At 35.6% G+C, this 13,062-nt stretch overlaps 1 protein-coding gene across 5 annotated transcripts in view; it reads right to left on the bottom strand.

Moving 5' to 3' along the window:
• SLC4A7 (solute carrier family 4 member 7) overlaps positions 1–13,062 on the bottom strand; it is a 111,693-nt gene that overhangs the window by 32,831 nt on the left and 65,800 nt on the right. For all 5 annotated transcript variants that reach the window (XM_042956780.1, XM_042956778.1, XM_042956777.1 and 2 more), the window contains 5 exons: positions 11,256–11,413; positions 9,552–9,639; positions 7,652–7,798; positions 3,904–4,010; positions 1,536–1,710 (listed from right to left, as the gene is read on the bottom strand). In XM_042956780.1, the coding sequence (XP_042812714.1) occupies positions 1,536–1,710; positions 3,904–4,010; positions 7,652–7,798; positions 9,552–9,639; positions 11,256–11,413 (675 nt within the window). The remainder of the gene's footprint in view (positions 1–1,535; positions 1,711–3,903; positions 4,011–7,651; positions 7,799–9,551; positions 9,640–11,255; positions 11,414–13,062) is intronic.

Below are 13,062 nucleotides of genomic sequence, written 5' to 3' on the forward strand. Positions count from 1 at the left end.
CTTGTTCCACTGTACAAACTCTGGAACCGTACCTCCTACTTGACGTTCCAACAAAGCACCTGAAAACAAACGCATCATCTCTGTATCACTTTCCTCGGTAATACTCCGAATTTCTCACTGTGGTCCTTCCACCTGCTACAGCTCCCCCCGATCTCATTCACATGTGCCACAGCACACCATGACGCCCTAGGTACACACTACCGTATCTTCTTGTCTTGTTAGGAGCCTTGAGGACAGAAGACACATGCTCATCTGACACTTGTCTATGTCCCCCCGATGCCTACAGCACCATCACAGGCACAGGGTATATTAAACAGCAGGATGAGAAAGGCAGGCAGTGCAGGAAAGTCCAAAAGCAAAGCAGCATTGTTTCCATGATGGTAACAGGTAAGACACATTTCCAGGGGGACCAGCAGAGTTACATGTATATTTTGCAACAACACATAAAAAGCAACTTATTAAAAACAGATTTCCTTGATAAAATGATTGAGGGGTAAAACAATCTAAATAACCAAGAATAAATTGAGTTCAAAGGAAATTTTAGTTGTCAAATTTGTCTCACGTTCAGATCATGAAATAGTTTAACTGAATAATGATCAATTAGCTTCTGGCTATTTTTTTTACCTTTTATCTGGAAAAAAATGAATTTCCTCCTAAGAGCAAATGTAATTAAATAAAATACACTTAAGAACTGCAAATCATCTCATTTAAATTCCATTAAAATTTAAATAAACAAACAAAAAAGTCTTTTTCAACATTTTACAAGGCACTGGATACTCTTATCATGCCTCCCACAGCCCCTCATACAGCATTACCAAGAACAAAAAGTCATAAAAACTTTCATTTTAGTCATATCAAAATATGGATGCAGTTTTCAGTTACACTTTCCAATTAAAACGTTGACTACTTTTACACAAATTTAGTAACAGCAAAATAAACAACACTAGAAATCCACCATTTTTCTACAACTTGCAAAGGCTACTTATCTAGTCTGGGCCTACGCACCAGGGCTGATGAGTTAACATTAATCCCAGGGCTCTAACTAATCCCATGATGCCTTACAGGATATGAAGTAGCCCCACTGATAAATTCACCCACCCTTGACCCACCCAGAACCAGTTCAATTTGTCTCCCACCACCAACCCTTCCCCACACCCCACAACAAAGACAATACAAGCCTTTTACTCAGTTTATAAAACCATTCATCCAGCAGGCCAGGATCAACTTTTTTTTTTCTTTTTCTTTTTCTTGTTTTCTTTCTTTTTTTTTTCTTTTTTCTTTTTTTTTTTTTTTTTTTTTTTTTTTTTTTTTTTTTTTTTTTTTTTTTTTTTTACCTCAACTGTGCATCTTCTCCTGCTCAAATGGCTTCCCCATGTTTTCCATAGCAATTACCCTTGGGGGAAGTCTGCTTTGGGACAGGTTAATCATGCTGTGGGTAGACTCTTCAAATAAAAGTAGGAATAGTGAGACAAATGCACACAGACACTTGCCTCTGAAGAGCTAAGAGCCTGGCCACTACCAATCTTTGTACTCACTATTCTGCCTTCTGTAGCTTCTCCAAGCAGCCCTCCAAAAGTGATTACAGGAGACATACAGGCACAGTATAGGAAAAGAATCGAGGCCAGGCACTGTAGACTTAATGCATCCTTGAAGTCACTCAAGAAAAAAGGTGCTTTCCTTTTGATGTCAAGTATCAAACCACCAAAAAGCCTAAATAGGTGAGATGAAACTCGTCAAACTGTACACTAGAGGCTTCTAGCTAGTTCAAACTAAATCTATGGGCTACATAAAACTGCTGGTGCCTAGTGTTTTGTCAACAGAAATTAATATCCTAGCTAAATCACGATACAAATTACAGAAGATACACTCATTTAATCTCATCCACCGACAGAGGAAAGGCAGATCTCGTTACGTTAAAAGACACATAAACATCTGTATTTTATGGACTATATACTGACAAGACTGCAGGCAAATGATTTTATATGAGTAAATGTAATTTCAGACACAAATGTACAAGAAAATATACAATAAAAATTAATAAAACCTAACAGTCCATTCAAGAAAATATGCATAAGCAATTCTATCAGTTAGTATCTACATTATAAATCTTAAAGGCAAGTGTCAGAAATACCAGGAAGGCAATTACAATATAAACCGTAAGTCCTCAAATACCCTTTACTATGAATCCAGTATGCTGTGCTTAGACTCAGTAGCGAATTGAATAATTTTAATTACTTTTAAAATTACTACTTCAATCACATAAATATTTCTGGTCCAGGTAAAAAGCCTAAAAAATTAATTCAGGGTATTTAATTTACTGGATATGTACTCAAGTTCACGTGCATGTGGAGAAAACTAAGGTTTAAATTGGTAAATTTAAAATGTGTATTTGCACATCAGAGCCTTAGCATTTCAATGTAGGTGTTTTTTTTGTCTTTTTTTTTTTTTTTTTTTTTTTAAATTTAACTTTTGGATACATCTGACTTGAAAACACTCTACTAAAATATAACCCTCAGTGAGGGGCAGGGACTTTTCCTTGTTCACTGCCATTATCACCAGTGTCTAGAACACTGCCCAGGACATAGTAGGTACTCAGTAAATAGTAACAAATCAGTAATTCAAAAAGGTTTTGTGACTCATAAAACATACATTCTGCAGAAAATACACCAAAAAAGTAATCTTAAGCTTTAAAATGTTTTGGATGTTTCAAGGTTTACCATTCTACCTTTTTAAAAGTTAATATTGCAAACTAAATACTAAATACACATTGACAAGTTGACAGAAGTTACTGTGTAAATAATCTGACAGCAGGGGAAATCAACTTGCAATAAAAAAAGGTGTCAATGATCATGTCGAAAATGAAACCACATCATCAAATCAACAACTGATCAACAGTTTATATGAGGCTCTCATGTGACGGACCGTGAGATCAGTGGGGGCCTGACTTGGTATTTCTCACTGACTAACCCGATCTCAGTCCGAAGTCCAAGGAAGTAACAGTAACTGCTAGTGTTCGGGGATACTTGCAGAGACTAATATATTAGACCATGAACAAATTGTGTGTTCAAGTTTCTCTAAATCTTATGTTCAGTAAGCCAGTTGTTCTTTTTCTCTGATAGCGTCCTTTAGGCATATGTCATCAATACCCCTAATAATGTGGCTGTTATCAAGTATCCTGATGTCTTAAACAAATATAGAAGGTTCAAAATCTTAGTTTCACAGCCACCACCCGTGGACAACAGTATCAATATCCACATGCTTTTTTCTACAGTATGGAAATACCGTAACATTTCTCTATTCTACAAAGTATTTTCAGACAATGTTTGCACCTAGCAATATTTCTATTTTTTATTCCCAAAATTAACACCTTCAACAGTTTTTCTAACTAGGTTTCCAGGGATCATTACCATGGTTTCATTAGCTTTGCTGTCTCATTTTACCCTATCTCATGATACAATGTTCACTTAAGAGTTTTAAATCTATGCACACACACACACAAACTATTGGTTGTAATTCCTCTCTGTTCCCATAATTCTGTAATTTTATACGGAGAATTTTAATAGCACTCCACACCTTCTTCAAGAACCTTCCGAATGGGTAATGTAAATTACACTATATTCTATGTAACTGCTCAATATTCTTATTGTATGGGCCATAATATTTTCATTTTACATTAAAGCCTGATATAAAGAATCCAAGCATCTACTAGTAAAATTATTTTTAAATAATTTTCCTCAACAAAATACACTTATATAATGATACATTTTAAATATAGAAAAAAAAAAACACTGTACAAGATTAACTTCCATATACTTGCAAAGAAAAAGACTTTTTATGCCTTCTTCATCAAATCAACCCCTAGTCCTCAAAAGACACCCACACTGAATCAGTATTTGTACCCACCGTCCGGTCCTTTGCAGCTCAGGCCCGGCATGATGACCGGCCTCGTTAGGTGTCTCACCCGAGCTGGGGGCAGATCCATTGGGAAATACAGGAATCTTCCTCTTTTCCTGAATTTCACAAAAAACACATTTTCAGAATTCTGTTTTCAAAAAGTTCAGATGGCACTCCTGAATTAGAGGGAACAGGAGATCTTATATTGATTGCATTATCTAATCAATGCCCTTGGAAATAATGATACCTCATATAAACATCCACTTGAAATGAACTGCACATTAGAACAGTTATGTAATATTTGTCTCTATTAACATTTCAACTTTATGCCTGACTGGCTTTTTGTATTTTGTATCCTAAACCAAATATACTATATAAAACACATTCGTACCCACCATCTCAAATTGTCACTCAGTAATAGGAAAATAAACATCCAAAAGCATCTCTCTAACCAGAATATTTAAAATATTGCTCATACTAATGAAGAATACACTTTATGTTAATAAAAAAGTAAATGCCATTTTCCTTTTACCACAATACTTCCCTGAAGATGGAAGTAGCACAAGAGTTGTCTTTTCAAAACACGTTTTCATAAAAATCAATTTCCTATTGCACTTTATTATCACTAACTCAAGACTTGCGTGAGTGATAAAGGCTCCCCCTCCCTTCACTTGAAGATCAAGGAAGTAACTTCTAATCTGTTACCTCCAGAGGTCAGCGGTCAATGGGCTGTGTGTGACACAGCTGTGAGAAGGAAAGAAAGACAGGGGAAGGGTGTCCATCCCAGGAGATCCCCTTGGTCAAAAACTCTGGGTGAACTACAAACTTACACTACTTGGTTTATATGTTCAACATTTATAGCGTAGCAAGACATCTATAATCATAGGATTAGCGCTTGAAAATGTCAAAATTAAAACTAAATTACATCTTAGCTCAAAGGGGAAAGAAGAGTACAAAACTACAGAATTCCTAAAAAACAAAAGAAATGGAAAACACTACATAACACAATCCATGGGATACAGCAAAACCATCATTCAAGAAAATTGAGCATTTATATTAAGAAAAACAAAAGGATACAAATACATGAATTAAATATCCAGCTCAGGAAATATGAAAACAGATTCTTTCCTGAAGTGAAAGTAATGAAATGAAACCACTAAAAGCAGAAACGGCGTTAGAAAACAAAACGCTTCTTTAAAAAAAGGAGAACTGAAACAAGCTGTAAAAGCTGCTCTATTTCAGAAACAGGATAAACCATTAGCTAACACACAGTAAAAGATATGACAAGGAGGCAGCTTCAAACTGAAGGAAATTTTGAACACACACACACGTACGTACATACACCACCCTATGCAAATAAATTAAAAACCTTAAAGAAATGGGTAATACAAAGGAACACATAATTTCCCCAAAACTGAAACCAGAAAAACAGGAAATAGGCAATTTTCTAGGAAAATATAATACTGACCCCAGAAAACAGAGAAAGCTTACACAAATCAATCACTGCAGAAGAAACAAGCAAGTTGTAAAGTCCACCATACAACAAAATACTCAGGCTCAGAAAATTTTCCAAAGGAATTCTTCCAGACTTTTAGAACCAAATTACTCTAGCTATTTAAAGTTTTAAAAAAAACAGGGAAGGGAAAGTTTACAGATATGAAATAAATAGAAGTAAGATAGGAAAGCCAGAAGACTGCACAAAAAACTACGGACCAATCTACTTACAGTGATGCAAACAACTTAAAATATTAGATGTAGGCGACCAGCATTCTGAAGCCAAATTTGGGTTCATTCAATGCAAGAGTGTTTTCAAATTAAAGAATCTATTAATATGGTCTGCCACAATAAATGATCAAAGGTCATACAATCATCTCCAGAGATGCTACAAAGCCATTTGAAAAATTTAACATCCACTTACGTTAAAAATCTCAATGAAACAGACTTTAATTGGATTCTTTCTGAGCATGATAAAATGTGTATTTTGGCTTCAATGTCAGTAACTTAATGAAAGAAACATGAGGGACACTAACTACAGTTGGGAACAAATTAAGAAATGCCCATTTAAAGTCAACTGCCACTCAACATTACTAGAGATTTCAGCCAATACAATCAGACAACAGAAAATACACTAGAGCTGTAAGGAGAAAAGGAGGGATCAAAATATCTTACTGCAGATGACATGGCTGAAAAACTATTACATACAATGAAGGAACTCAGAAAGGGAGGAGAATAAAAAAGAAATACTCAGTAACAAAGAGCCTTTATATATAAAAGTAACAAAGTGAAGATATAACAGAACAAAACCTCATTTACAATACAGACCTTAAAGATAAAATGCCCAGAATACATTCACCAAGTATGTAAAGTATAGATAAAGGAGAATTTTATGGCATTCCTTAAGGACACAGAAACTAACTTGAAATCGGAAAACAAGTAGGGGGAAACATACCATGTTCTTGAATGACTCAATGTTAAAAGATGTCAACTCTCCCTCAGTTCATTTACAAATTTAACTGCCATCACAGTTTTTTAGAAAACAGGTTTTAGCTCTGGAAATTAAAAGCTCATTTTAAAGCTCACCTAGAAAAATAAATATACAAAGACAGCCAAGAAAATTCAGGAAAGCAAGAGTAACAGAAGGGTCAAGAATGAATCTACACCTACTGGATATTAAAATATGCCAAAAAGCCTCAGAAATTAAAGTATGGAATTGGTCCATGAACAGAGACCAATGGAATGGAAAAGAAATTCCAGAAGGACTTGAATGCAAAGGGAAATTTACAAAACGATAAGGCAACACCACCAATCAAGGGGAGTAATGCTCAACTTTTTAATAAACTGGAACAAACTGGCAGCAATGTAGGTAAAAGATAAAGCTAGGTGCATATTCCACATAATACACCACGATAAACTCCAAAGGATCAACAAATGATTTAAATGTTAGGAAAAGGTGTGGTTTTTGTGTGTTTCGGGAGCAGGGGGGTTGCAATGAACAAAATATATCCAGGAATATTCGACTTCACTAATTATAGCAATGTAAATGAAAACCACTTTAAAATACCTGACATAGTAGGATAAAGATACCTATCCACCTGACAAGTATCCAAAAGTTTGGTAACACGCTGTTAGCGAGGCTGTAGGGAAAGAGGCATTCATCACTGTGGGTGTCCAAAACAGCGCAACCCAGTAAGAAGGGATTCTGGTAATATCTACTAAAATTATAAAAAAGGTTCCACGTGAGCCAGCAATCCTATTTCTGGGAACCGACACTACAGATACACCTGCACAAGACTAAACTGGCATATAAATATTGTGATACGGCTTAGAAAAGGAAAAGACTGAAGACAACCTGAGCCCAGAAACAGCATAAACTATGGTATATCCATAAATGAAATAAAACAGAGCTGTGAGAAAAATAAGACATATTTCCGTGATGTCTTCTGATCCACATCTCTAGGATATACTGTTATACTAAAAAAAAAGCAAGGTGCAGAACAGGACATGTGGTATGTTGGTAAGAAAGGAGGAAACAGGGCTATATTTGCATCCCCTTGGACTGAATACAAACTAGAAGGACAATGATGCTCCACGGGAGGTGGGTACAGGGGTAAGAAGGTAAAGGGAACATGACAGGGACACAACCGCTCTGAGTGTACCCGTTTATACAGTTTTGATTTGTGAATCATAAAAATGTATAACCTATCCAAAGATATTTTAACTAGGACAAAGCAACTCACAGGGTTGTGTGGAATCTTACCTGAGAAGGAACACTTTTTGGTGGCTCTATGCGTATGGAAGGGTCCCACTCTCCTGGAGGTAGGACAGTTACTTGATCTAAAAATTCATCAATTCCAGATAAGAGGTCGTTTCTGTCTTTTGCTTTATAGGCTACATCATGAAAAATCTACAGGAAAAAAAAAAATTGAGTGAAAGGATTTTAAAGAAGAAAGAAAATTCTACATATAGTAAACATATAGTAAACCTACTCTAGATATTACAAGTAAATCTGAAACAAAGGTAATTACCTAAACTCTTATCCCAGGCAGGTCTCCATTCCACCCAGGGTAACAACCATAAAAAGTAACCCACTAATTGCATTATCAGATGAATTAATAGCAATCAACCAACAAAAGAAAAGAGTGATGCATTAAGACAGAACAACTTTTTTAAAAAGAGTATTCTGGATGAGAAATGGTTACTAGTCATTACAGAATAAAATAATACTGTAGCGTGTCATTTCGATTTCTATGACATTTTAGGGTCATTTATCCTAAGAAATGAGCATGGATCTGCAAAATATTTTACTTAAAAAATTCAGGTACTTGATCACTTATATTTACTGTCTGCCTACCATTTGCTGGGCACAATTTTAAGCACTGTGGATAGTGCACTGGACATAGATAAGGCAAAGTCCCTGCATTCAGAACTCTTTTTTTTTTTCCCCAGAAGGAAAGACAGCAAAACAAGTAATTACATAAGTATGTAACTGCAAGTAATAATAAATACTCTGATAAAAATAAAGCAGGGTTAAGGAAAGAAAGTTGATGGAGAAGAAAAGGGTGACCGAGGAAGGTCTAAGAGGAAGTAACACTCTAGGAGAAATCTGAATGAAATGAGACAAAAACCATGCAAATGGTGGGATGGGGTGATGGAAGGACACTTGGGCAAAGGGAAGAGCAACTGTATTTGTTCAGAGGCAGAAATGAGCATAAATCATCAGAACTAATAGGAAGCTAATGTGGCCAGAAAAAAAATGGGGGAGGAAGGGTGAGTAGTGGTAGTAGGATAAAAGTTTCAAGAAATATGCAGAGGCTTGATCAGGGAAACCCTTTGAAGACAGTGGTCAAGAATTAAATATAAACATACATATATAGCAAGATACATCTGGATATTAACGATATATTCAAATCTGCATGTTATTAGCAGTGTAGAGGAAAATACTGTAAGAGAAAGATCCATAAAGTCCACGTTAATTGCCAAAGAAAAAAGGGTGAGAGTGTCCAAGCCAGAGAAATGGCCGTGGAGATGGAAAGGAGATGGCAGACTAAATGCAAAACACATTGAGGTAAATCAGTAGAATCTGGTGACTAAGTGGTTGAGACAGGACAGAGAAAGGAGGTCAGGTTCAGATATGTGAAATTTCAGATGCCTTAGGGACATAAGGCAGACATGTCTAACACCTGATTACCAAGCTCTCCCCCAAAGAGAAACAAAAGTCCTGGTCAATATAGGCCAAGCTCAATGAAGGGGTTCAAAAATGGGAGAGAGAAATTATGGAGAAAAAAAGCAGGAAAAGGGGAAAGGACAAAGTCCTGAGCAAAACCCAAATAAATGATATCCTGAAATCCAAGATGGAGAAAATTTCAAGAAGGTAGTCAATAATCTCAGATGTGGAGGGGCTGGGGGACAAAGAGTATCCAGTGATCTTGACAGAAAGGTCTTGAAGATCTTACCAAAGGTAAATGGTTGAAGAGTGAATAAAAGAGTACAGACAGCAAGGACAATTTTTTAAGCTTCACTATGAACAAAAAGAGAACTGTAATTGACATATGTTTTACATTCAGTGTCCATTTCGAAAGGATTGAAATTCCACTTCAAAGGGATTTTATATTATATACCACGTAAACAGTGTCCACCTCATAGGGCATTTTAATTACCTCATCTGTCATGAGAGTGGCTATTGATCTTCCAATTTCATGGTACTGTGGTGCCTTGCCTGCTGGACCCAATAACAGAAACAAAAACCTAAAGAAACATTAAAATACACAGACTTAAATAAAAATAACATACAAACCTAAACGCAGGCAGTCATAAAGAAATCATTCCAATGTAAACACGGAAACCACATTCAGCCCTCTTTTCCATCCCCGCACACCAATCACCGGAAAAAAAAAAATGACAACAACTCTACTCACACTAAAGCAGATGTCAAAACTAGGCAAGGCACTCATAAACTTTCTACCGACCTCCTGCTCCCCATCCTCCTTACGGTAAACGAGTGATTCAAGAATTGAGTGTTCTACACTCAAGGGAAGTTCCCATTCCCTTTACCCTTTTGAATTTGAGTAAATAATTTAATCTAATCTGTATTGAAAAAAAGGTAAATGAGTAAATTGAGTAAATACCAATCCTATTAAATACTTACAAGTAAGGTTTGCCTAGTAAATTCAGTGTGTACAAATAAACAGTCACAAACCCTCAAACCACAGTCTGGATAAAGACTCTAATGAGTAAATAAGGGACTATGGAAGGAAAAATAATTTTTATGTATAGCTCCACAAATTTAACATCAAACCTCACATTATTTTATTTTTTTATTTATTTGTAAGTGTCTAAATAAAAAAGCATTTAGCTGCCTACCACATCCTCATGAACACCACAGTAAAATATTAATATTCACACTTGTCCAAACTGGAAGCATTCACCTTCTTGCTTTATGAGAATTTAAGTGCGAATCTATGGAATTATTTTTTCTCACTTACCTTAACACTGCACCACTAATGCAACTCAGGAAAGCATACTAAAAATAGGCACACGTATTCCAACCAAATGGCAATTAATTCTTCATATTTAATATTATATGAATGATTTTTTAAAGATTTTAAAAATTACTCTTATTTACAATTAAGTTTATAATTAAATCAGTTAACTAACAAACTGATTATCCTCTATAACACAACTTGCTAATTCTTATGGATATTCCCCCTTTTTAAATTACATATATTGAACAGAAAATTTTGGTCAGGTCAGAACAAAGCATTTTGCTTAATTCAGAGGTACTTATCAATCATCAATGAGGAAGTAATCATATCCTCATTCTATAAATGAAAAATTAAGTCAGACTTGACCTTTCCGGATTCAACTCCATTCTGACTCCACAGGACATAATACATCTGTCTGAATCTGAGCCATGTCTTTTAAACCAAAGCTTCTAAAACACCAAACTTCTTATAAAGGTACAGATGCTAAGTATTATTTTTTAAATGTTTATTTATTTATTTTGAGAAAGAGAGAGACAGAGTGCAGGGGAGGGGCACAGGGAGAGTATCCCAAGCAGGCTCCCCACTGTCAGCCCAGAGCCCGACACAGGCCTCGATCTCACGACCTGAGATCACGACCCAAACTGAAATCAAAAGTCGGACACCTAACCGACTGAGCCACCCAGGCGCCCCCAGCTAAGTATTTTTCAAAGGATACTTTCTTCTTGTTTTTGTTTTTTTTAATTCCAGAAAGAAAGAGAACTCTTTTATGCTCTACTAGTCAAAGCATCCAGTGCAATGAAAATATTAATTAAAGTAAGCTTTTATCCCTTTTATCAATAGATAAAACTTTTCAGATTTTGGACATGCTGAGAACATTACCTGGTAGGAACAGGGACCTCAGTCAACCCCGAGAGGAGAACAGCAGGGGCCAGTCTCACAAATGCAATTATAGGTCTTTCCAAAAAGTCTACTTCTCCCACCAGAACATTGGATGCCTCGGCTCCTGAAGGAATTTTTCTCATGAAATTCATATCAACCTATTGACAAATAAATAATAATTAAAAATCAAATCTGCATGGCATTTATAACTCTATTTTGAGGGAAATAAGAAAGAAAAAAAATGCTTTCAAGACTACTATTCGCTAATCAAAACTGGTGATCTAATGGATAAACACCAAAATCCCCACACATGTAAAGAATGGAGTAGACAAATACAAAAAAGCAAGCAAAACACATCTATCAAACAATGCTCCCAACCGTTTTAATTGTCATAATCTTTACTACTTCAGAGATCTAAGTTATCAAACATACAAACTAGAGAAAATTTTCAGTGATTATAGCACTATTCATTAAAAACTACTAAGGACAAAAATATAGCTCACAAACTAACAATGGTTCATGAAATTATACACAGTGCTAAAAAATATTCATTTCATGATTATTTTTACTTAATCTTAGAAATGAATTAGCCCCTTTGTATTTTATACATATTTTTTATAAGTACTTTTTATTTTAGAGCGTTCTGTGTATTCCCCGGTATTTTCATTAAGTGGAAAAAGTTGTTTTTATTTTTATTTAAAACTAAAATAAATAGCCATTTATCACTATAGACATAGGACAGTGCTATAACATCAAATTTAGTCATCTGTGTATAATTACAAAGAAAAGGCTATAAACAGAATATCAAAGTATGGGAATTTCATTTATATGCAGTTTCACACACATCACTAAACAATCACTTACAGGGCTATCTATTAAAAATAAAAGCAGCACTTACAGCGGGCCTCTTGAGTCCCACACCCAGTGTGCCACAACTACAGTGCCAGGAGGCAGACTCCTGCCCGACAGGAGACAAGGTGTACACAAGGATAGGCCAAGTAAAAAAAAGTAAAACTGTGACAGAGGAACAAAAATAAACGGCACCTGCCATGTCTAGAGGAGATCTATAATGTAAGTTACATTTAATCCATTTAACAAGGATAAATTGCAGCATAGTTACGGAACACTCCTCACTCATTTGAAGCAACAGAAGCACCAGTCAAAATATGATCAAGTTAGACCGGAAGAATTAAAAATACGGTAGCCTTTCTGCATAAGTTAACGTACCTTATGCAAGGCCTTTTGTAATTTTAGAACTAGTAGCTCAAGGAAAGCTACAATGCAAACCATCATTGGCACTCCTCTTCTGCAAAATGCGATTTACAGGTTTTGCACCATAAAATAAAAAGCCTAAGAAAAATGAATCTTACTTGAAATAATTGTATTTAATTAAAAGTCTTAAATTGGATACAACAATGTTAACAGAGAGAGCATCTTATAGCAAGCAAACTGATACTATCAAAAAATTGTAACAGCCACACAGAATCAACGATTCAGAAGCAGTACTCAGACAGTATGCTTTATATTCCACTGTAATTTGAACTTGGGAGTTTCTTTCCCTGCTCTTTTGAAATTTTGAAGTTTTCTTTTTCTATTTCATCTAAATACTCATCTACCAAAACAAAACATCATAGTTCAGATAGGGGAGTTGTTTTTAAATCCATGCCTTTACCTACCCACGGGCAAACGCCGATTATGTCTCCCAGGGACATTCCAGAAAGTACTGACACCCTAAGACAGTAATTCTGGGATTTTATTACAGCCAAGAAAAGGCTGAATCGCCAGTGCTATAACATCATTCCCAAAG

This window comes from Panthera tigris, chromosome C2 (genome assembly GCF_018350195.1).
Source record: "Panthera tigris isolate Pti1 chromosome C2, P.tigris_Pti1_mat1.1, whole genome shotgun sequence".
NCBI classification, from domain to species: domain Eukaryota; kingdom Metazoa; phylum Chordata; class Mammalia; order Carnivora; family Felidae; genus Panthera; species Panthera tigris.